Source organism: Liolophura sinensis, chromosome 10 (genome assembly GCF_032854445.1).
Source record: "Liolophura sinensis isolate JHLJ2023 chromosome 10, CUHK_Ljap_v2, whole genome shotgun sequence".
Lineage (NCBI taxonomy): Eukaryota > Metazoa > Mollusca > Polyplacophora > Chitonida > Chitonidae > Liolophura > Liolophura sinensis.
The window spans coordinates 21,571,293-21,595,693 of record NC_088304.1 but is presented as its reverse complement, the minus strand read 5'-3'; the positions used below and the strand labels follow the sequence as shown (position 1 = coordinate 21,595,693).

The following is a 24,401-nucleotide window of genomic DNA, read 5'->3' as shown; positions in this document are numbered from 1 at the left end:
CTTGTAATGATCCTGTACACATATGATTTCCGGCTAATCTTTTCTTGTTTCTGTGTTACAGTCAACCATATACCAGGAGGTTATGGGCATGTTCACCCAGATTTGTGTACAGAGTAGCTCCCCTTATGACAAGGAGAAAGATGAAAAGGTCAAAGGTTACAGGTCCGTTGAGTCTAACACTGATTTCATATTGGACACTGTCAAACTTAGTGTTTTAGAATCATATTTAAGCAATCAAATAATTTGACAGTAGAAATGTACATTCATTTGGAATTGTACAGTTCCGGTATTGACATCTTGATACCTTTTTTTATGTACCTTCAGAAACTTGTTTCCCTTTACTTCTAATATTGACCTTTTTTTTGTCCATGTACTTGAACAAACACTTCTTCCTTTCCTTCAGATATTGACATCCTATTAGTTTTTTCATCCACATACTTTCACCTGTCATATATCCCGTTCCACTTGTATTGAAGTCTTATTAACTTTTTGTTCATGTACTTTTACAGACACACCTTCTTTTGAGTCTGCTATTGACATCTTATTAGCTTTTTAATCCATATACGTTCACATGTCATATGTCCCTTTCCTGCCCGTGTTGAAGTCTTATTACCTTTTTGTTCACAGACATGTGTCGCTGGCTGTGATCAATGCCTATGCGAATATCGCCGCTAATATCCAAGGCGAGAGTGCCCAACAAGAGTTACTGGTTCGCCTTTTGGAGCTTTTCGTCCAGCTGGGATTGGAGGGGAAAAGAGCCAGTGAGAAAGCTGCAGGAACTATGAAGGTCAGTGGTTACATATATGTCACATATATAAGAAAGAAGACAAAAGTACTCAGTAAAATCTTACAGCTCATATAGAACTTGAAGTATTAAGCATTGATGGTTCAAATCCAGCTCTTGATGTTTCAGCAGCAGTTTTACATGTATGTCCATATGAATTAAATTAAAATTAAATTCTAACCAGATAAATAAATGAGATATTTCAATGTATGAATGAAAAGTATGTTCATGCTTTTGAAACTACAGATTTGGGTTAAAATTACATGTATTTTCTGAGCCATGAATTTGTGGTGTGACAGTTAAAGACTTAAGCCTGAATTATATATTATTTTGTAGGCATCGAGTAGTGCTGGGAACTTGGGGGTCCTTATCCCTGTTATTGCTGTGGTAAGAACTTTTTAGCTGTGTGTAATTTGCATTTCTCCGGAGTTGGTAAGCTGTTGTGTTTCACACTTCGTCAGTAGCCGTATTAAAGGAGGATATTGTAGTTTTTCAGATATAATTGTATTTTTTAGCAACAGTACTTGCTGTGTGACATGAACATTGTGTGGAAATTTGCACATTGTGTAAAAATTAGCACATTTTCTGGAAATTTGCACATTTTGCGAAAGAGTGTTGGAATACCAAAACACAAACTAAAGGTATCAGCAAGCTATGGTATTTTGGAAAATATGATACAACAAAGTGTTTTTGGATTTGAGATAATCTTTATTAACCTTCACAATCCTTGCATTTATATTGATGTGACATGAACTGAAAAAATTAGCACCCATTTTAGTCTGGAAACCTATTTCGGCCTCCATGGCAGAGTTGGTTAAGCATGCAAACAATGACCTAGGAGCCTGTCATCAACGCAGTGACTATGAGTTCAAGTCCAGCTCATGATGCCGTCCTTTCTGGCCGAAACATGGGAAGGCCTTCTAACAACCTGCTATGGGTCATGGGTTTCCCCGAGTCCAGTTTCCTTCCACCTTAATGCTAGTAACCATCATATAGGTGACATATTCTAGAGTACTAAGTAAAACATAATCAAATAAATAAATAAATGAAAACCTCAGCCAACTTGGTCATAGCTAAAGAAAGAGACGAATGTAGAAACCAGCAGTTAAGTTGCAACTTGTGTGGGCAGGGGTGGGAGTGGGTTGGGGGGGGGGGGTAGGGGAGGTGGTGCTTCATAATGTATAGGAAATTATTTTCATTGGGCCATTGATATTAAACAATGTTTAGAGCCAAAATGGTCCAAGAGCAGCAGTATATCTACGTGTACATGTAGCCAGTTGACCACAGAACCGGTGCATCCTGCTCCATTTAAATGTCATCCTACATGCAATACGTACTTCTAAATATTGAAACACCCCTGCATGTACGTGCATGGATTTGTACATTTTTACACTGTTAAGGCCTTAAAGCTTATGAGAACTTGTCACTTGTTTTTTTTGTTTGCTTCTGATACACAGCTGATGAAGAGGCTGCCTCCAGTTGTGTGACCCCAAACCTCGTTCTACATAAACTGTTTCGTGACTTCTGGCTATACTGTGTGGTCATGGGTTTTGTCGTGGAAGACTCAGGTATCCTAGCGCTTTGTCATGTTTAGTATGCATACAGTGCACAAGTTTGGATTCATGATTACATCCCTCTTGTACAGAACACAGCAAACTCACAATTAATCAAAATGGCTATAAGGCCTCCATGTCCTAGTGGGTAGCGTGTTGGCACATCTGAATGTCCCAGAAACCTCTCACCCATGCTGTTGTTGCTGTGAGTTCAATACCAGCCGACCAGCCCCGATAGCACAGTTCATAGAGCGTCCAGGGTCAATCCTTGGTCAAGTCACACCTAAGACTTTAAAGAGGAAGTTGTAACATCCTTGCTTGGCGTTCAGCATGAAGGGGAAAGTGCAACAACTGGTTGACCTGTATCAGTATACTGGCTTGGGCGGGGCAGCTTACTTGCCTTCGGTATGGCGTCTCAGTGAGGCAGCACTAGGTAAAAAGAGCGGTGGAAATTCGTCCTGCAACAAGCAGGCCACATTATATACACTCTAAGGATTCCTTTGTGGGTCATATGACTAAAAAATTGTTAAGTACAACGTTAAACACCCAACACTAACTCACTCAATACCAGCCCGGGTTGGCATCATGTTTTCTTGTTCGTGAGGAAGTCTGCCTGCAGCCTCTCGACTGGAGATGAAGGCAAAATGAGCATGAAATAAGGGATAGAATTACATGGTGTGTTTGTGTTTATCAGGCATCTGCCCCAGGACTGGTACGAGGGTGTCCTGTGATGTGGCTGTCAAGTCTCCTCTCCTTATCTCCAGAGAACATCTGAGGTCAGAGCTGCTGTACAACACTGTCTTCAAAAATGACAGCATTGCACCGGTAAGAAAGGGTCTTAAAGTGATCCATACATGTGATCCATACATGTACATGTGATCCATACATGTACATGTGATCCATACATGTGATCCATACATGACAATAACCACTGTTGGATAAAAACTGCTCGTTCTATCACCCTTACCATACATGCTTTGTCGTCGTCGTTGTCAACCATAATTGATGTTTCACGTCAATAATTGCAGTATCATTTTCAAAAGCATTGTTCAATACAAAGCAAGATTCGTGATTATGGCATAAAACACCAATCAAATAAATAAATAAATCAACACAAAGTACCTAACAACCCAAAAAATGTAACACAAACGCCAAAGAATTGAGAATGTAAGAAACAAATCACCAAAAAATTAGGACAGGGAATGTTCTGCGTGTACCTGTAGATGTATAATTTAATCAGTATCCAAATCATTTACTATCCGGATTACAAGTTCGTGTTTATGAAAAATATTTTGAGCAGAGCTGTTCTGCAGTGCAGGATCATTACCACGCAGTCCTTTGTAGTTGATGTGCAATTTTCTGTTCCGCAACCTGTACAGTATGGTTGTTATCTGCGTGAAATTGTGTGAAACTGTATTCAGCTACAGTAATGCTCCTGTGCAGTACCCGAGCTTTGCTTATCTCATGCCATACTCAAAAATTTTCCACTCAGAGGACTGGGGTCATTTTTATGGCTGGAAGGAACTGATTTACCCAGGGGGACCGCGAACCTTTGGCAAGGCCCATTGTTTACTGATGAGTTTTCCACATGTCTACAACCACAATATAAGACTGTCCGAACGGCAATACGGGCGTCCTTAACATGGTGCATATTGTCACCAAGGCCTTATAAGCAGTCGTTGCGAGATAATCTACAAATTTACTATCCTAGATGGTTTTGAACCCCTACTGTCTATCCCAAAGGCACCATACATTTTAAAGCTAATAACTTAATTATATAAACTGTGAATTAAATATAAATAATGTGGTTATTGTGCTAACTATAATTGTCTGTGTGTTTCAGAGTGAATTGGCTGAGCTGAGGATGACATCTGCAGCCTGTTGGAATACCCTGCTGATGTTGTACCTCTCGTCAACAAACTTACTTTTAATCAATGTACTTACATCCTGTCTGTATACAGCTGGAAATTCTCAGGTACTCACTCTTCACATTCACACGGCTGATGTCGTTACCTCTCGTTAGCAAACTTACCTTTAATCACTGTACCTACATACTCCTCTGTCTACAGGCTAGAAATCATCAGGTGTTCACACAGATGTTTGGAAACCTTTTTAATAATTTAATCATGCAAGTGAGGTTTTCTCCAAAACGTTTGCACTGGAGTACTTTCTCATTTTTCTCTTGCCACGATGTGACCACTTCTCAGTCCTGGTGGCTGTTGTCTGTGGCCTTATACTGAGTGTCTTTCACATGGCATTACAGTGATGAGTATCACAGACACACAGAAATCAGTCCTTAACTCAGTCAGTGTGCTAGTCATTATTCTCTGTTGTTTTCTCCCCCAGGGTGGCCAATTCCCAGGACTCCACAGCCTTCCATGGGATCTTCTCTTACCTGGAGGACACCACTATTGTTAAGGACAAGGCAGGTTAGTCACAGAATATACTGTGTGATACAGGAGTTACAGTCAGATCATACTGTGTGATACAGGAGTTATAACATGACAAGGCAGGTTAGTCAGATCATACTGTGTGATAAAAGGGTTCAACATGACAGGGAAGGTTAGTTAGATCATACTGTGTGATACACGAGTTGCAAAATAACAAGGCAGGTAGTTAAAACATACTGTGTGATACAGGAGGTTACAATATGACAAGGCTGGTTAGTCAGGTCATACTGTGAAATACACGAGTTACAACAGGACAAGTCTGGTTAGTCAGATCATACTGTGTGAAAGAGGAGTTACAATATGACAAGGCTGGTTAGTCAGATCATACTGTGAGATACAGGAGTTGCCAGATGACAAGGCAGGTAGTCAGATCATACTGCGTGAGTTATACAGTCACATGAGTTAGTCATTAAAGCCATGAAGTACATGTAGGCTGCATAGTATGGTTGATATAAGCTCAGTGATGTGGTACTGCATTGATGGCAGGTCTCTTGCATATAATTCCCCTTACATTTCAGGCATGTGGAACTGCTTGCTCTCCGTCTCGGAACAGGTGTTCAAGAAGTTTCTGGATGTTACGTCTGAGAAGGGTAAGGCCAAAGAGTATGGTGCTAACTAGCAGGCATAAAAAATAAATAAAGCTAATTTATTCCCTAAAACATTATGCGTGTTTCTTTTTACAGTTTATTTTTAATTAGGCCATGTTAATACTTATTATGTGGATTTCAAGTAGCCCAGGAAAGTGATGGCTCACTACACAGAAAATATTGTACTTTACCACTGTACACAAAAGGGCAGTGGGGGCCTCCGTGGCTCAGTTGGTTAGTGCACTAGCGCAGCGTAATGACCCAGGAGCCTCTCACCAATGCGGTCACTGTGAGTTCAAGTCCAGCTTCCTCCAGCTGTGAGTTCAAGTCCTGGCTTCCTCTCCGTCTGTAAGTGAGAAGGTCTTCCAGCAACCTGCGGATACCCATGGGTTTCCCCTGGGCTCTGCCCGGTTTCTGCCCACCATAATGCTGGCCGCCGTCGTATAAGCGAAATATTCTTGAGTATGGCGTAAAATACCAATCAAATAAATAAATAAATCAAAAGGGCAGTGGGCTGTGAACAAGTGGTTAAGGTGCATGCCTTTCATAAGGCTAACACACTTCAAGGATCAGGATTTCCTGTGCTCTCCCCGCTATTGGGGCGTCGGTGACAATAAGCTCTTGACAAATGTTTTATGGCTATTTACTCAGTGGAAGATGTTTGTAAGTTGCCAAATGCTAGTAATTTACCCTCAGCTGGGCGTTTTGGTTTCCTCCACGCATAAAACTGCCTAACATCTTATCAGAAAACAAAATGGTGTTACACAACTATCAAGTAAATTATGAAGTATACATACACAGTGGTTTAAGTACTGACCTGTGCTTAAGGATATAGACAAGGTTAAAGGTGTTCATTTTGTTTTGCAGCCGAAGACGGAGGAAAGAGAAAAGGAGCTAGAACAACACGCTCAGTTTCTGCTGGTCAAGTTTAACCACGTCCATCGGCAGATTAGGAGAGTGGCTGACAAGCTGTTATCCGACCTCGTTGATAGGTGAGATATTTATTTGACTGGTGTTTTACTCCGTACTCAACAATATTTCACTTATATGATGACACCCAGCATTAGGGTGGGAAGAAACCCATGGCCATCCGCAGGCTGCTACCAGACCTTGACAGGTAAGATAGCATGTCTACACACACACACACACACACCTGCCTGATCATACCTGGGAAGATCTCTCAGCAACATGCAGGTGGTTGTGGGTAGAGCCTGGTTTCCTCTCATTGCATGCATTATACTGGCCACCCTTGTATAAGTGAAATATTCTTGAGTACTGTGGGAAACATCAATCAATCAGTGAAATATAGAAAATCACACATATACCAGAAGTGCTAATGTTGTACATGTACACGCTGAGAAACTGTTGTGATTAACCATTTGTGTTCACGGCTGTTGTTGTGGTTTACCCAAGCTACAAACTAAGCATGGACGGTTTCACGAAATAAGATGACCAGAATTTAGGAAGTGCTTTAGGAAACACCCACGGACATTCTGTTAATCAGCCTTCCTCAGGTGACATTGACAAATATCTTACTAGATGTATGTCTACCAGACATACACTGAAGTGTTATCAGTGATAGAAGGCATTTCCTCTTGCGACCTTGCTTGGCGCTCAGCCGTGAGAGGTTAGAGCAAAGAAAAAGGATTGGTTGGCCCCGGTGTCAGTTTAATATGGCTGGGTGGGGATTTCATGTCTAGTGCATTCTGCATCATACTTCTGTGGCGAGAGCTCTTTGGTACAGTATATGTACACACACCCCATGACTCCTCGTTGTCATTTGACTGAAAAGGTGTTAAGTACGATGTAAAACCTCAAGCATACATACATACATGTACATATGTTCCCTTGTTTATACACCCAGGTTTCCCCATCTACTGTGGAGTGGCAAAGTGCTCAAGTCCATGCTGGATATTCTTCAGGTCCTCTCCAAAGCTCTGGAAATCGTGAGTGATTGGCTCATTTGTGCTAGAAGAAAATACAACGCAAGACCAGATATATACATGCAGTGATAAAAGAGTCCCACATAAAGTTTAGAAAGCATAAATTTTTGTTTTTGTGATGTTGCACAACTGAAATATGGCAGGTGAAATTAAGCAAAATCATGCATATTGAGGAAATCGAATGCGCTGCAATGTATCAGTTTTATTAAATCAGGAAGCGGTTATTTCTGTGAATGGAAGATGGGTTTGTTTTCTATGTACATGTGCATGTAATCATGTCCCCTGGATTCTGTTTTTCCCTTTAACCATGCATATATGTACGTAAAATGTGATTGATGTGACGTCATATTTCTTGTTTGCTCTGAAATGACCCATCCCATGGCCTCGTTAGAATTCCTTTTTAAAAATGTATTTATAGAGTTACATATAACACGTCTGTGACTGGATAGGTCTGTTTACAGCCATCTTCCCAAATTTTGCATTCTGCTTGTTGTAAGCTGTTTACATTAAATTTGTATTATCATCAAACTTTCACGGGCACAAAGTACATGTGAAGTTCACCTTTGTTATTTTTCAAGTGACACATTCTGCTGGATTCTGATTGATTTATCCATCTTATAGCACCACTTATGAGTTGTTTCTGATGTGTGATATATTTTGTACCAGAAAAACCAGTGTTGGCATCATAAGAGTCAGGAGTACTTTACCCTCTCCTATGTATAAAGTAATGATTGAAGAATTTACTGTGAGGATCAAGCCAGGATTTGAACTTTGATATCCATAGCCAAAGTCCAGCAGACCTATGAAAGGGAAATACCCACTAGCTACTGCTAGTATAAACACTGGAATGCTGCTCCCGTCATGACGTGTTGTGTAGTGGTGATATTTGATCGGAACATTGTGCGGAGATTGAAGGATCCGGATGCCTCTGGTTATTCCAGCAACCTTTGACCAGTGATTAGGACTTCTCTAAATTACCTCCCTTGTGTTTAGAATAACACACCAATGATAAAAAGTGAGACAGTTCACCATCTACATGTAACTTTTGACGTTTCAAATTTCCACTTTTCAACATTTGGCATCCACCACGTAGCTTCCCATGTCCCATATTCTGTGTTAATAATTATCATTACAGGATCCTAATGAAGACGCTCCAGAGTTTGAGATCGCTGGCACGCCCTATAGACTGAGGGTCATGGATAACCTGATTGACAGAGAGGTGCGTAGATGTCTGTCTGTTGGTCTGTTAGCCTGACTGTTTGTCCGTTGCCTTGTCTCTTGCCCTGTGCAAACAAGCTGTGTTTATAAATAAAATAAACTGGGTTGTACTTAATGATAAACAAGTTGAAACCTTGCCAGTGACATAAGGCATGGTCATTTTGGATTTGATATTAATTAATAAATATATTTTTTAATATAGGTGTTGATAGATGAGATGGCATTAGACAGTAGTTGTATTAAAAAGTGATTTGGGAAACAGTAGAAGTATATTGACTTGATTTGCTCCTCAACTCTATAACACCTGTCGAACAGTTAGCCTTGTGCTGAGGATACTGAAACATACGTACCTGTATTATCTTTATTGTCTTCAGTACCATGTCCGTCTGGTATGTAGTCACACTGTTGCTTGTTTTTAATGTTTCAATACTGATGTGATGTTGCATTACTTCCTCTTCAGAACACAGTGAAGGATTTCGCGGCACGTAGTGCCAGTATCCTACAGGAGTCAATGAAGTGGGCTCCTAACGCTACGCGATCTCACCTCATACAGTACCTGTTAGAACAGCGCAACTCTTCTGAAGGTCTGGTACAGCACAGCGGACTGGCGCTGGCCACGGAGAGCGTCCTCAACTACGCCGGCTACAACAAGTCAGCCGCTCCTCTTGGGGTAAGTGATGGGGCCTCGCTGGTGAACGCATTAAGTTACTTACTGGTCATTCCTCAAGATCCTCTCAAATGAGATGACACGTTTCTTTCCTTCACCAGCAGTCTCTACCTTCACTTTTTGAGAGTGAAGTCCTTTCTTGTGCTAGTTACATGTATCTCAGTTTCTACCTTCACTTTTTGAGTTTGAAGGGAATTTTGGCAGGTCCTATGTTGTGCTAGTCACGTGTATCTGTAATGTACCTTCATGAAGAAACCAGTTCAATAAATGAAACAGTTTTTAGCTGTTGGGCAGCTAAAAGCATGGGCATCAGCATCAGCTTCCGATACCCGGTTAATTAATATTAAATGAAATGTTATGGATGGTATGTTTAGAAAGTACTGCAGGTATTGAGGTCAGGGTTTGCAGATATTGAGATCAGGGTTTGCAGTATGTAGAGTGCAAAAGCACCAGGGGGATATTCCATCTTTGATTTAGTGTGTACATGTTAATTACCAAATTCCTGACTTAGTGTATTGTGTATTAGAATCAAAGTTTAACAAAATGCTAAGGGTGGTATCTCAAAGTGTACAGCATGTATTGACCTGAAGTTTTACGTGCGTATAAAGCACGATGACACATGGTGGATGTTCCATCACTGATGCTTTGTGAGTGCATGAATTACTATAAATTATAAAATTCGCGACTTCAGTACTTTATGTATTGAGCTGAAATTTTGCATTCATGTGCCTCCTACAGGCGAGCTCTTTGGTAGCCTTACTGCCATTTCTAACTTTTCTTACCTGTCAAAAATCACCAAAAAAATTCGAATATATTGATGGAATGTATTAATGCCACCAATTGTTTCACCAGTGGAAATATATAATTGCACTTATAAATAAATGTTCTTTTTGCATTAATATTGGAAACACTCTGGAAATTGTTTTTGCTTCTTTTGTGTCGGGATAACATTTATGGACTTACGTGTACAGGTATTCGCTACTCTAGCAGGGCGTGGATAGCGTGGTTTTGAAATGTCAGACGCAGAAAATACTGTTTCATTCCTAGCTTTGGACAGAGAATGTTGGGATGCCTCAGCCACCTGGTGCCTTAGTACCAACAAGTGTACTGTAATAAATATAACAATGTTGTACATAAATGAAATGTTTCAAAATATAAAATACCTGTTGGTCAGGAATTTCACCATTCACCATTTTCAGACAGCCACACTGGACCGTAGACCGACATGTGTGACGACGGACAGCTCCTACTTCATGGCTAATCTCACATTGAGAAGTCGGTACACAGGGGAGGTAAGCAATCAGGGGAGGTAAACAGTCAGGGGAGGTAAGCAGTGGTGTCGGTAGAGAATTACACTCTAGTAGACCATAGTGTGTGTGATTCTTGACCACCAGTATTAGCATATGGAAGCTTTCTGATCCACCTGAAGTTCTGTTGAAATACTGAAAGGTCAAGCATGCACCTTTTGTATACAAGCACCTAAATACATGTAGAAGTTATGATAACTTTAGTCTACTGGTGGTTCAACATGGCAGCTGAAGGGTAGTTCAAGATGGCTGCCAAAGGTGTAGCGCAGAAAGACAAAGCTCCAATCATCTCCGGTAAATCTGTAAGTATGTTGATATTTGGCATGTGTATGAATGTTTCAAGTGAACATTAGTACAGTAGAGATTCACCTCCCCCACTCACACAAACCAGCAGATGGTTCTCTTTACTTTTTTCCATGTACCAACTTCACTTCAGAGTGAGGATATGTTGAGAGGAATTAAGCTGGCCCAGGTCCAGCTGTGAGTGTTCTAAATAAGAAGTTAGGCTTGGGGATTCATGTTGCTGATAATGATATTGCTTATCGTCAAGGCAGATATAAATCAAACACTGATAGGCCTACGGCAATAATGGTGAAATTGATGTCATTAGGATATAAGAATGAGTGTCTCAAACGTAGATGTGCACTGACGTAGTTGTGAGTGAAGATTTAACATGTGAAAATGTTCACGTATTGAAGCGAGCCACGGTACACTAAAACACAGAATCTGCTTGGTCATTCACCGGCGGGATATTTGCAAAAACTGTCCTGGGTGAGATAAAACTGCTTACAACTGTAAGATCTGTGAACGAAGAACTTGAAATCACCCTCACAGATCAAAGCAGCCATGTTTCCAACCCGACAGACTGCATCTTTAGAAATCAAGATCCCTCTACCTGATACTTTTAAATTGTGTTCAGCTTTACTGTTGACATTATTCCGATGACAGCTATGGATAGGTCAAGTGAAAGTGGTTTTGTAAATCATTAGTGTTGTAACATGGTTCATGGTTATACTGTGTTGTTGTTTATTGATGTATTTATGATGTAGATCATACATTATGATGTAGATCATAAGTTTCATGACGTTACTAATGATCTATGTGGGAATTATCTTATTATGAGTTTAACAATACATGAGACAACATTCACCCTGGAGAAAGTATTTGGACAGTGAAAGAATATTGAGGGAAGGGAAAAAATACTATAAAACCTTATATAGTAAACAAGATGAGAAAAATGAATAAAGTAGAAATAAAAATTAAACTTAAAAAATATAAATTTGTAATACTGACAGAGGCTGAATCATCAAAATTAGAAGGAAATTTTGCTTTCCAGGAATTATAAAATGGTCTTAAAAAGAAAGGAAAAAGAAAAAAGCCAATGAATAGATGGTTTTCCGCTAGAATTCTATAAGTTCAGCTGGAAAGAAATTGATCCATTTGTTCCATCAACGAATTCTATTCAAAAGCTGAGCTTTCCATTACTCAGTGGCAACGAGGAATAACTTGTTGACAAAAACCAGGGAAAAAACCTTGCAAAATTGGAGACCTATAACATTGTTGAATATAGTTTATAAATTAGCCTCTGCGTGCATCACCAACAGAATTAAAATGGTTTTAGACAGTGCGTGCATCGCCAACAGAATTAAAATGGTTTTAGACAGTGCGTGCATCGCCAACAGAATTAAAATGGTTTTAGACAGTGCATGCATCGCCAACAGAATTAAAATGGTTTTAGACAGTGCGTGCATCGCCAACAGAATTAAAATGGTTTTAGACAGTGCGTGCATCGCCAACAGAATTAAAATGGTTTTAGACAGTGCGTGCATCGCCAACAGAATTAAAATGGTTTTAGACAGTGCGTGCATCGCCAACAGAATTAAAATGGTTTTAGACAGTGCGTGCATCACCAACAGAATTAAAATGGTTTTAGACAGTGCGTGCATCGCCAACAGAATTAAAATGGTTTTAGACAGTGCGTGCATCGCCAACAGAATTAAAATGGTTTTAGACAGTGCATGCATCGCCAACAGAATTAAAATGGTTTTAGACAGTGCATGCATCGCCAACTGAATTAAAATTGTTTTAGACAGTGCGTGCTTCGCCAACTGAATTAAAATTGTTTTAGACAGGGTTATTGCTGTTAATGTGATGTTTTGGGGCTAGATGTCAAAAATCTCTAACAGATGTATGATTTCCCCGAATATCTGTAAGACACACATTTGAAAATGAAAGTACTCTTATGTCAGTCTCTGTGTTGTGCAGAAAAATAAAAAAAATAAAAATGTGTTAAAAAAAGAAGAAAAAAAACTGTAGTCTGCTGAAGTGTTTTTCTCACTGACATGTTGCACGCACCCCTGACCTGTGGTGTTAACCCACTCCCCCGTTACCTGTTGTGTGTTCCTCTTCCCCATCAACATGCAGGACCTGTGATATGTATCCCCAGAACCTCTTGCCTACAGGTGTATCCCCTGGACCTGTTGTGCGTATCCCCAGAATCTCTTGTGTACATGTATATCCTTTGGACCTGTTGAGTGTATCACCCGAACCTCTTGTCTACAGGTATATCCCCTGGACCTGTTGTGTGTATCCCCAGAATCTCTTGTGTACATGCATATCCTCTGGACCTGTTTTATGTATCCCCCAAGTCTCATCTCTACATGTATATCCTTTGGACCTGTTGAGTGTATCACCCGAACCTCTTGTCTACAGGTATATCCCCTGGACCTGTTGTGTGTATCCCCAGAATCTCTTGTGTACATGCATATCCCCTGGACCTGTTTTATGTATCCCCCAAGTCGCATATCTACATGTATATCCTTTGGACCTGTTGAATGTATCACCCGAACCTCTTGTCTACAGGTATATCCCCTGGACATGTTGTGTGTATCCCCAGAATCTCTGGTTTACAGGTATATCCCCTGGACCTGTCATATGTATCCCCCGAGTCTCTTGTTTACATGTATATACCCTGGACCTGTCATATGTATCCCCCGAGTCTCTTGTCTACATGTATATACCCTGGACCTGTCATATGCATTCCCCTGAGTCTCTTGTCTACATGTATATCCCCTGGACCTGTCATATGTATCCCTGCGAGTCTCTTGTTTACATTATATCCCCTGGACCTGTTGTGTGTATTGCCCAAACCTGTTGTGTATTCCCTGGACCAGTAGTGTGTTTGCCATGGACCTGTAGTGTGCATGCCCGAGACCTGTTGTGTATATGCCCTGGACCTGTTGTGTGTATCCCCCGGACCAGTTGTGTGTATCCTTCTGACTTGCTGTGTATACTCTCCTCAGATCTGTGGGATGAAGGACTTGTGTGATGAGGAGGGAGACCTGGTCACCACCCTCTGCCAGAAGCTGGAGAAGGCCTGTGAGAATACAGGTGAGGACAGCTAGTCTAAAGCTGGGGTGGGAGTGTGAGCATTATTATGCTGCAGGGTGAGCCTCTTGGGAGATTTGTGGGAAGGTTGAAATAGTCATGCAGCTCCTTTCGTCAAAATCTCTCGAGACCAATAATTTCTTCATGGAGGAAGGGTTTGTTGCCATTGATTTTAGAATATTTTGAGCTTTTTTTAATCAGAATGTATTGGTTTATCACCCCTATTGCTGGCGTTCAGCATGAAGGGGGTAGTGCAACGACTGATTGACCCGTATCAGAATAATGGCTCGGGCGAGGCGGCTTACTTGCCTTCGGAAAGGCGTCTCAGTGAAGCAGCACTAGATAAAAGCAGCACATTACCTGGGTAGCTAATTATTTCGTGGCACATCCACGGCTGTAGAATGAGCAGGAGTTCCATGAATCATTGTACTGAAAGTTTGTTACATGTATTGTTAACTTGTGCAGTCATTATACTTACCGTTTTCCATTGATTTCCACAGACCCAGAAGTGTGTAAGAAGGCCATGTTTCGTGTATGTGCCCTGCTGATTACAGCTAAAGGTGAGTGACCCACCTACCAATTCTGACGTTTCCTGTATCTGCAGTGAATGCTCTGTGCACATACCAAGACACCAGGCTTCTGTACTTCACTTACGGTTCCTACATTTCATGTGATTATTTTTTCCGTGTTCAGGTAGTAACAGACAGTTGTTACACAGCCTGTGCTGGACGCCCATTCGTCACTTCACAGAGAGAACCATGGAAGCTGCTGTGGCATGCTGGGAATGGCTCTTAGCCGCACGACCGGATCTGAGCATTGAGGTCAGCGTGTGCGACATTCATGTGTACATTGTACTCTACGTCATTTGGACAATTCTTTTGCTATCAGTACTCTTACAAAATTTAATATTTATAAAATTTATTCATGGTTGATTAATGCCATATTCAAGAATTTTACTTTATTAAACGGCCTGACAGCAACCTGCAGATGGTCGTGGGTTTCCCCCAGGCTCTGTCCAGTTTCCTCCCACCATAACGCTGGCCGCTGTCATATGAGTGAAATATCCTTGAGTACAGCGTAAAACACAAATCAAATGAATAAATAAATATTTTATTAAAGGGAAATAATTTTAGTGTTTGTGATGTGGGTAAAGTTCAGTTTTTGTGCTCTTTATATTGAAATTTGATTAGAAATATTACTGTAGTCCTTGCTATAATTTCTGAGCGATATTTGATTAGTGGTGTAGCTTTGATTGCAATTTCTGCTCTTATAGACAATTGGTAAAGATAGAGTACTCTATTCATTGTCTTAGTTCATGCGCGACATTTGACAAGGGAGGTAATTGTGCTCGCTGTTGTAGTTTCTGTGTGAGATGAGTGCAGCCTGGCAGATGACTGTGGACATGAAGCTAGGGCTGTTTGCAGAGGATGGGATTCGCCCTGACCCCCTGGCTAAAGAAGAAGAGCAATCTCTCGATCCTAACCCTCCCTTTGTTGAGCCTCACAGGATATGGACCAAGGTGGGGTTGAAATTCTCGCATGCCTGATGTTAGAAAAATTCCAAGTGTCTTACTGGCAGAGTGGTAAAGAGTGCTAGGTTTAAGACTGAACCCCATTGACCAGTAATTAAGGTGAAATGTTTGTATCCAGATCCCTTTTTCTTGTTTGGGACAAAGTTTTGATGCTTCACCTGGTTTTTTCCACCTCAGAAGTTCAAAAAAGGAATAAAATACATAACATATAAATATAAGAAAATTGTACTGTAATTAATCCTTATAGCTCAAATTATATTGATTGTGTACTTGAAAATCGAATAAAAAGGGATCCATAATTACATAAAAAATTCTGAATATTAAATGTTATGGCGTAAGGGACCGTCCCCTGTATGAAGAAACAGTTAAATCAGTCAAAGTAACAACAAGCTGTAGCACAGACTACCATCAAGTTCAACTTTAAATTTTCAGCATGTGGAAATCTATGAGTACAGTTTAAGATTTATCGTTATTGTGTGTTTAACAGTAATTTACCTTTATCTTAATGTGTTCCGTTTTTGACAGAACATGTTGAAATCACTGTTAATGTACAGGTTAACATTTACCTTTATCTTGTGTTTTAGTTTTTGGCAGAGCGCGTTGAAATTGCCAAGTACAGCAGCCTGGATCAAGTGAGCATCTACACCTCTCTGCTGCATAAGAGTCTATCCATCAGCGTGGGGAAGCGCTCAGGCCCGATGTCCCGCCACCCAGCAGCCCTAGGGCCCAGGGTCAGGTCTGTATACAATGTTTATTAATACTTGTAGCCTCTGCCAGAAAGGCCAGTGTCACCTCATTGTTATCCTCAGTTTTTAATATTATTTTATTAATTTTGTGCAATAACATTACATGTTATTAGTGGTGGAGGCTTGATAAATCAAGGGCAATATCAGAATCTGTTCATGCAAGCTGTGATTTATGTCATTTATTTACTCAGGAGCCTTTCATCAATGCGGTCGCTGTGAGTTCAAGTCCAGTTCATGCTGACTTCCTCTCCAGCCGTAGGTGGGAAGGTCTGCAGCAACCTGCAGATGGTCAAGGGTTTCCCCTGGGCTCTGCCTGTTTTCCTCCTACCATAATGCTGGCTGCTGTCGTATAAGTGAAATATTCTTGAGTACGGCATAAAACACCAATCAAATAAATAAATAAATAAATAAATTTCATGTATATATTTATTTGATGTTTTACGTCGTACTTAAGGATATTTCACTTATAGGACGGTGACCAGCATTATGATGGAAGGAAACCAGGACCATGTATGCTTTGCTGGCATCAAATCTGTGTTAGCATGGTGCAAAAGCATATAGATACCCTGAAAAAACTAAAAAGTCGCATACACTGCAGTTGATGTTTCAGTACTTCCAAAAATTGTATTTGTCGCCTTCAGAAAATTTGTTAAAATGTTGAAAATTTAAATTTGCAAAAAACTTTTGCGCTTTTTTTTTTTTCAGAGTGTTATGCTTTTGCATTATACAAGGCTTATTGGTGCATCAGTACCAGTGTGACTTTATAGGGGATGTTGTTTGTTGTCTTCTGCCTGCATGGCAATTCATTGAGGCAGCACTTTCCGTATTTTGTCATTAGGCCACGACTGCTGCCAGGAGATTCAATCCAATAAAATGTTGACAGTAGAAACAAAGAAAACAGTCCCTTCAGACGTGTACCCTATTTTCTAGGCGCAGATCGGGCCATACCAAAAACTTTAAAGGTGGCACTTGTAGCGTCTCTTGGGCGCTCAGCGCTGAGATGTTACAGGAAGGAAACAGGACTGGTTGTCCTGGTGTTAGTGTAATATGACTGGGTGGGGTGTCTTCAGTATGGTACACTTCAGTGGCGGCTACCCAAGCATACATACATTATATGGATAGTGCATTCTTAGGGATGGGATATCCGGAATTGTGTGAAGTAGAGGTACAAGTTGAATATCACTAGTTGAAAGCTTGCTATTCTTGATATCCCGCCCCCTGGCATGTGCTAAGAGAAGTGTATTTGCTCAGTTGGTACTTGGTCAGTAGGTACTTGCTCAGTAGGTACTTCCTCAGTTGGTACTTGCTCAGTACGTACTTGCTCAGTTGGTACTTGCTCAGTAGGTACTTGTTCAGTAGGTACTTGCTCAGTAGGTACTTCCTCAGTTGGTACTTGCTCAGTTGGTACTTGCTCAGTAGATACTTGCTCAGTTGGTACTTGCTCAGTATGTACTTGCTCAGTTGGTACTTGCTCAGTATGTACTTGCTCAGTTGGTACTTGCTCAGTAGGTACTTGTTCAGTAGGTACTTGCTCAGTAGGTACTTGCTCAGTTGGTACTTGCTCAGTACGTACTTGCTCAGTAGATACTTGCTCAGTTGGTACTTGCTCAGTATGTACTTGCTCAGTTGGTACTTGCTCAGCTGGTACTTGCTCAGTTGGTACTTGGTCAGTAGATACTTGCTCAGTTGGTACTTGCTCAGTTGGTACTTGCTCAGTATGTACTTGCTCAGTTGGTACTTGCTCAGCTGGTACTTACTCAGTTGGTACTTGCTCAGTAGGTACTTGCTCAGTTGGTACTTGCTCAGTTGATACTTGCTCGGTTGGTACTTGCTCAGTAGGTACTTGCTCAGTAGGTACTTGCTCAGTTGGTACTTGCTCAGTTGGTACTTTAAAATGCTGTACTTGTATGTTGTAAACAGACCTATTCATCATCTCCTTGCTTACTTTATGAACTAGCAGACATCAGCGAAGCACGAGGGTATTATACTGCAGTAGAATAAAAGCACAGGATTGTTCGGGATATTATTTTGCAAGCTTGATGTTGCTTTGTTTGAGCATGCAATCTTGGTACATGCCCAGCAGGCATGAGATTTGTCCTCTTTTCGGAGAAATTCTGATGCAACAAATGCGTCAGAAAAATGCTCAAAATTTAATTCAGAAATGCTCAAAATGTAAAAATTATGAGTATGATGTATAGCTTTCTCTTTTTCATCCCAGTGTCTGTCTCATCCCTGATATACCTGTATTATGTTTCAGGCTACTCACAATGGGTCTTTCCCTCCTCCAGGGGAGCCTCCTACCCAATACTACCAACAAGAGTGTTCTCAGGGAGAGGGTATACGCGGCAACGCTGGACTGGTTCTGGTGAGTATAGCCATGTCAGTAACAGGCAGTCAATTCGTGAAATTCTTATTTTTTTTTTTTTCACAAATCCATAGATCCATTTGCAACAAGAATTAAAAGTATATATTGGAAAGGAAAGAACATCGTTTATGGATAAGAACTTGAATAATCTATTCAGAGACATTTACTGTGCTTCTGCCTTCAGCACTTCTTATTTGTGATGATACTGATTTTCAGCAGTGGTATATCAAATAATTAGGTGACGAAAACTGGACCTTGTGTAATAGCTTAAATGTAGCGAAGAAAAGTTTGTTTTTTTTTCTTCATTATGATAACATCCCTTCATTAATCACTGTGGGAAAACGTTAGAAATTAAGCTGTTTGAAATTTCACTTCCTCATTTTGATGTTTGGAACTTACATGTATGTAATATAAAGCATTTGTACATATGTAGCTGTTCAGAATATTGCACAACTTGTGTATGTTACTGATTTGTGGTCGAATGCTAACAATATAAATGTAACTTACATGCATGGGAAGGTCTGCTAGCAACCAGCAGATGGTTGTGGGTTTCCCTCGGGCTCTGCTCGGTTTCCTCCCACTATCATGCTGGCTACCATGGTATAAGTGAAATATTCTTGAGTACGCCATAGAATAACAATCAAGTAAAATAAATAAACATAACTTACATGTAATTACTAACGAGCCGAAAATATGCACATGATTCTTGTATTGATTTGTGGTGGGCTGTGTGGATCATCATGTACTTCAGGCAGGCTATGAAGTGTATCTGTTATCATACATTTAGATTCCCTCTTCAGCAGAATGGTGCAATAATAATTTTGGTTTGTCTCTGTCATACTTCAGTTTCTGTGCATTAACTCTACCGGCAGTCTCCGTGACCGAAGTGGTTAGCGTGCCGGCATGGCACAATGACCCAGGAGCCTCTCACATATGCAGTCTTTGTGAGTTCAAGTCTAGCCTATGCTGGCTTCCTCTCCGGCTGTATGTGCGATGGTCAGGAGGCAACCTGCGGATGGTCATGGGTTTCCCTCAGGCTTTCGCCGGTTTCGTCTCACCATAATACTGGGCGCCGTTGTATAAGCGAAATATTCTTGAGTATGGCATAAAACATCAATCAAATAAATAAATAAATTAACTGCACCAAATATTGTCTGGTTTGGAAAAAAATTGTATGCACAAACTCTGTGGCCCCTGAGATCAAGTTGGAAAACTAGCTTGGGTCATGTAGAAGTTTTTATTTATTCAGAGAGGAATAGAAATTCTTTGAATTTGCTTCTTTGCCAGTGTTTTGCGGTGGCTTTTTGATTCACTCAACCCAAACCGGGTGTTTCACTCCACCCAAACCTGGTGTTCACCCGTACCTGGTGATTCACTCCACCCAAACCTGGTGTTCACCCATACCTGGTGATTCACTCCACCCAAACCTGGTGTTTCACTCCTCCCAAACCTGGTGTTCACCCAAACCTGGTGATTCACTCCACCCAAACCTGGTGTTACACATTTTTAGCCAGCACCTTACAGGAGAGGTATTGTGCGAGGGGGACCAGACGTCGTCGGCGGCGGTATCAGTGTGCAGTTTGGTTAAAGTTTTTGGCTAGTTTTTCGGGTTGCATTGGCCAGCCATAGTACACAGATAGCCAATCATCAGTAGCAATTTGCATATCAGTGACCAAGGAAGCCTTCTTTCTCATAGGTCACTTTTTTGCTGAGCTATTGGTAGTGTTGCAGTTGCCTCCCATAGTACATGGATTGCCAAATGAAGTTCGCGATTTACGTATGAAAGACCTATGTGGTAAAGGTGTGCACCAACTCCCGCACAGTTTTACTACCACAATGGCTCACAACTCAAGTCACTGCTCTGCAATCCTTATATATATACAATAAACAGTGATAGTTGTGACAGTATAATAATTTTGGTATTTTCTGTTGCTATAATGGCAAGATAGCACTGTATGATTAAAGGATAATCTCTCTATGACAGTGTCACTCATTCTACTTTTTTTTTTCTTTTGGTTTGGATGTCAATATTTGAATGTATCATATGACTTGAACATAATAAAAGCCTCAGACTTTGTGGGATTCTGATATTCTCTGAATGCCTTGCTGTTTATGTCTTGCAGTGGCCCAGTAATCCACCCCACCCAGAGGGGATCAGACCTCAGGGAGGACATCCTGACCCTCATTCGCTTCTGGCAGTCTATGCATGCTGATAAGAAGTACCTGAGGGGCAACATAATACCGATGCCCGGTAGGTGTTTAGTAGTGATGCACCGGGTGCCGGTGGTAGGGACGGACAACACCCTTGATACACATGTAAATACTGTTTACATAAAACATATGTGGTTGTGAGATCAAGTCCACCTCATGCTGGCTTCCTCTCCCTCCGTATGTGGGAAGGTCTCCCAGCAACCTGCGGATGGTCGTCGGATTCCCCCGGGCTGTGCCCGGTTTCCTCCCACCATAATGCTGGCCACCGTCGTATAAGTGAAATATTCTTTAGTACGCCGTAAAACACCAATCAAATAAATAAATAAATAAATAAAACTTATGGAGCGTGCCATGAAACGAGAAGTTTCACAATGTGAACTTGGTCAAATTTCATGTCTTTTTCAAGTTTGTGACATGAATTCTGCTGTTACCATACATCCAGTAATATCACAACATGTGCTCATATCACTCATGTGACCAGTGCTCCTTGCTGTAGACACTTCCAAATCTGGTGGTGTTCACTGACACAATGAGTTGTACAAGGAAAATCGTGATTTTATTCAGATTTTGGGAATAACTTGTACGTGAAATGACCTTTTTCTTCACGCCCAATCACAAATGATTTATGGGGACACTCTCTTCCTGGTTAGACGTCACGTGATTTCAGTTCAGTCGGAACCTGACTTCCCACCTGAATTTTTACCTGTATAACTGCTGCTATGTCAACAACTGTATTGTAGCTGTTTGTTGGATTGGTAAGCTTGGTGACCATTCATGTCATGTTAGGATACCTTTTCTTTGTAGATTTTGTTGGTATTTGCAAAATTGAAGAACAAAAACTAGCTTTTTAACCTGAATTTGAGAAGAGATAGTTGTGAATATGTTCAACCTTCACAAGTGTGTGAAAATATGTTCAATGTCCTAAAGTTGTGCCCCTAAAAAGTTTTATTTTAGAGGCAACTAAATGTCATAAACTCTTAATTTGGGTACTGATATGTACCTTTTTACAGTAGAAAATCGTCCTACTTCTCAAACAAACCTCATAATACTTTTCTAACATCAGTGAAACTGCAAGAATCAAACAAAATAAGCAACTATGTCATGGATAACATTTTAGTTTATTTTAACACTGTATAATATGTGTGCATTTGTCTCTTTCCTTTTCAAGTATGCTTCTCCAGGTCACAAATTTGAAGCTGTAACTGTTATCATGTATGTGCGTATGTTCTTCAGAGCCTGATGCCACATCGTACAGTATGAACACATTGATGATGCCGTCAGACATGCGTTCACAATCAGGCACGGGCTGGATGAACACTATGAGCAGCATGTCTACCTACTCCAAACGCTCCTCAGGTCAGTGGATGTTTGTATATCATGAGATATGACTCAGAGCAATAAGGGGTCTTGTGGCACCTCACTCTGAAGTTTAAAATTATTCGCTTTTACTTGGTTAAACTCGACAACAAGGACAGGATAAAGAATCACTAAAAAATAAATAATACAAAAAATCTCAAGCTACCCCTTACACTCCCTGGCTGTTTACAGGGGTAGGACGTAAGCGTGTGGGCAGTAACACAGCCTTTGTGAAGGACTACATCCGTAAGCGTAACCTGATCCTGACCCTGGTGGCCAGCGCCATTGAAGTGTTCATCACCTGGCACAACCCCCTGGAGCAGCTGGAGCTGAGGGTCCCTGGGGAGGACACCATCACAGCCTGGAGGAACCAGGTCATCTCGGAGAAACAGTGGCGGGATATCACACGACTGGCCTGGGACATCTCCCCCACTCTGGCCGTCTTTCTGCCCTCGAGGTAAGCGATCAGGCGTAGGAGAAGGGTTCTTGTATGTCTACAGCAGGTTCAGGTTAAAGGTTCTCAGGATGACTTTAAGATGCGTCTAGCGCACCATTGGTAGGCCTGCACCAGCCAGTGCCATTCATCTACTGATGGTGTAGAGTGACCCTCCAACAACTTTCTAAAACCATTCCACTGACTTGCCACAGACACACCACTGGCTCACCACTGGCTCACCACAGGCATGTTACAGATTCACCACAAGTATGCGGCAGGTTCATCAAAGGCACACCACAGACATACAAGAGGCACACCACAGGTACACTACAGGCACACCACAGGGACACCACAGGGACACTATACGCACACCATGGGCACACTGCAGCAGGATCATCACAGGCACACAAATGCATGCCACAGGCACATTACAGACTAACTGCCTGTAACTGTTTGTCTAAGGTGTTTTAGGTTCTGTACTTTGTGTTCTGTACTTTCTGTCTGTGGTGTTTCGTTTTCTGTACCTCTGAGGCTCTAGTATTTCAGGTGATGTAACTTTAAAGCCCCACCCAGACTATCCAACATCACTCAACTTCAGTTGACTCAACAAGAGTCTCAATAGTTGACTCAACAAGAGTCAACTTGAAGTTGAGTTAACAAGTTATGTGGTGTTGAGTAGTCTGGACAGGTTCTTCAACTTTGTTCAACAACACTCAACACCATCCAACACCATTGGAAAATCGGAAATTTGCATATGTATTTTTGTCAACAAGTTGAGTCAAGTCAAAATTGTCAGTCGTAGAAATAACATGACCATCTTGAGGCACGTGACCTGGGCAAAATGGCGGCACCAAAGGTGAAAGAGAGAAACTGGTCTCCAGATGACACATTTTTGTTGATACAGGGGTATGAAAAATTCCCTTGCCTGTACAACACTCTCTCTAAAGGTTACAAAGACAGGAACAAGAGAAAATCATTGTATCTGCGGCATTGGAGAGAAAGCTGGAAATTTCCCCCAATTTATCGAAAGTTTGGTAAAAAAGCACAGCTCAACACAAGACAGCAGCGTTGGATAATGTAGAACTTTCTGATTTGTAGTGTGGAGGGGACACTCAGCTTACCTCAACAGTATTCAACTTGCTGTTGAGTCAACAAAAGTTGAACGATGTTGAATAGTCTGGAAGGGGTTTAAGTCGCTTGTGTCTCGGCTTCCATGTTAAAACTTTGAGCTTCTGGTGTTTCAGGTTGTACAACTCTGAGGTTCTGGTGATTCAGGTTCTGTAACATTGTGGCTCCTAAATCGGAATGCGTTGTTTTTTCAGATTCTGTATGTTTCAGACTTTGGTGTTTCAGGTTTCATAATTCTGAGTTTCTGTGATTCAGGTTCCATAATTCTGAGTCTTTGTGATTCAGGTTCCATATTTCTGAGTCTCTGTGATTCAGGTTCCATATTTCTGAGTCTTTGTGATTCAGGTTCCATATTTCTGAGTCTCTGTGATTCAGGTTCCATATTTCTGAGTCTCTGTGATTCAGGTTCCATATTTCTGAGTCTCTGTGATTCAGGTTCCATAATTCTGAGTCTTTGTGATTCAGGTTCCATAACTCTGAGTCTCTGTGATTCAGGTTCCATAACCGTGCATCTCTGTGATTCAGGTTCCATAACTCTGAGTCTCTGGTATGGCGGGTTCTGTAACTCTGAGTCTTTGACGTTTTAGGTTCCGTAACTCTGAGGCTCTGGTGAGGGAAGTTACCCGTCTGGTTCGTCTCAACCCCGGGGCAGTCAGCCACATACCTTATGCCATACAGTTCCTGGTCACGGCCCACAGCGTGGAGGCAGATGCCCCAGAGGTCAGGCCACAC

At 41.2% G+C, this 24,401-nt stretch overlaps 1 protein-coding gene across 1 annotated transcript in view; it reads left to right on the top strand.

The window, feature by feature from the left end:
• LOC135476444 (phosphatidylinositol 4-kinase alpha-like) overlaps nt 1-24,401 on the top strand; it is a 63,767-nt gene that overhangs the window by 22,487 nt on the left and 16,879 nt on the right. The window contains 27 exon segments of the mRNA XM_064756472.1: nt 62-162; nt 628-787; nt 1,121-1,171; nt 2,242-2,283; nt 2,286-2,372; nt 3,045-3,062; nt 3,064-3,162; nt 4,181-4,202; nt 4,205-4,294; nt 4,297-4,312; nt 4,684-4,766; nt 5,306-5,382; nt 6,248-6,366; nt 7,239-7,320; nt 8,453-8,536; nt 8,996-9,205; nt 10,402-10,494; nt 13,812-13,899; nt 14,397-14,456; nt 14,590-14,717; nt 15,257-15,415; nt 16,012-16,163; nt 18,431-18,538; nt 20,662-20,789; nt 21,983-22,105; nt 22,298-22,562; nt 24,257-24,389. Of these exon segments, the coding sequence (XP_064612542.1) occupies nt 62-162; nt 628-787; nt 1,121-1,171; nt 2,242-2,283; nt 2,286-2,372; nt 3,045-3,062; nt 3,064-3,162; nt 4,181-4,202; nt 4,205-4,294; nt 4,297-4,312; nt 4,684-4,766; nt 5,306-5,382; nt 6,248-6,366; nt 7,239-7,320; nt 8,453-8,536; nt 8,996-9,205; nt 10,402-10,494; nt 13,812-13,899; nt 14,397-14,456; nt 14,590-14,717; nt 15,257-15,415; nt 16,012-16,163; nt 18,431-18,538; nt 20,662-20,789; nt 21,983-22,105; nt 22,298-22,562; nt 24,257-24,389 (2,778 nt within the window).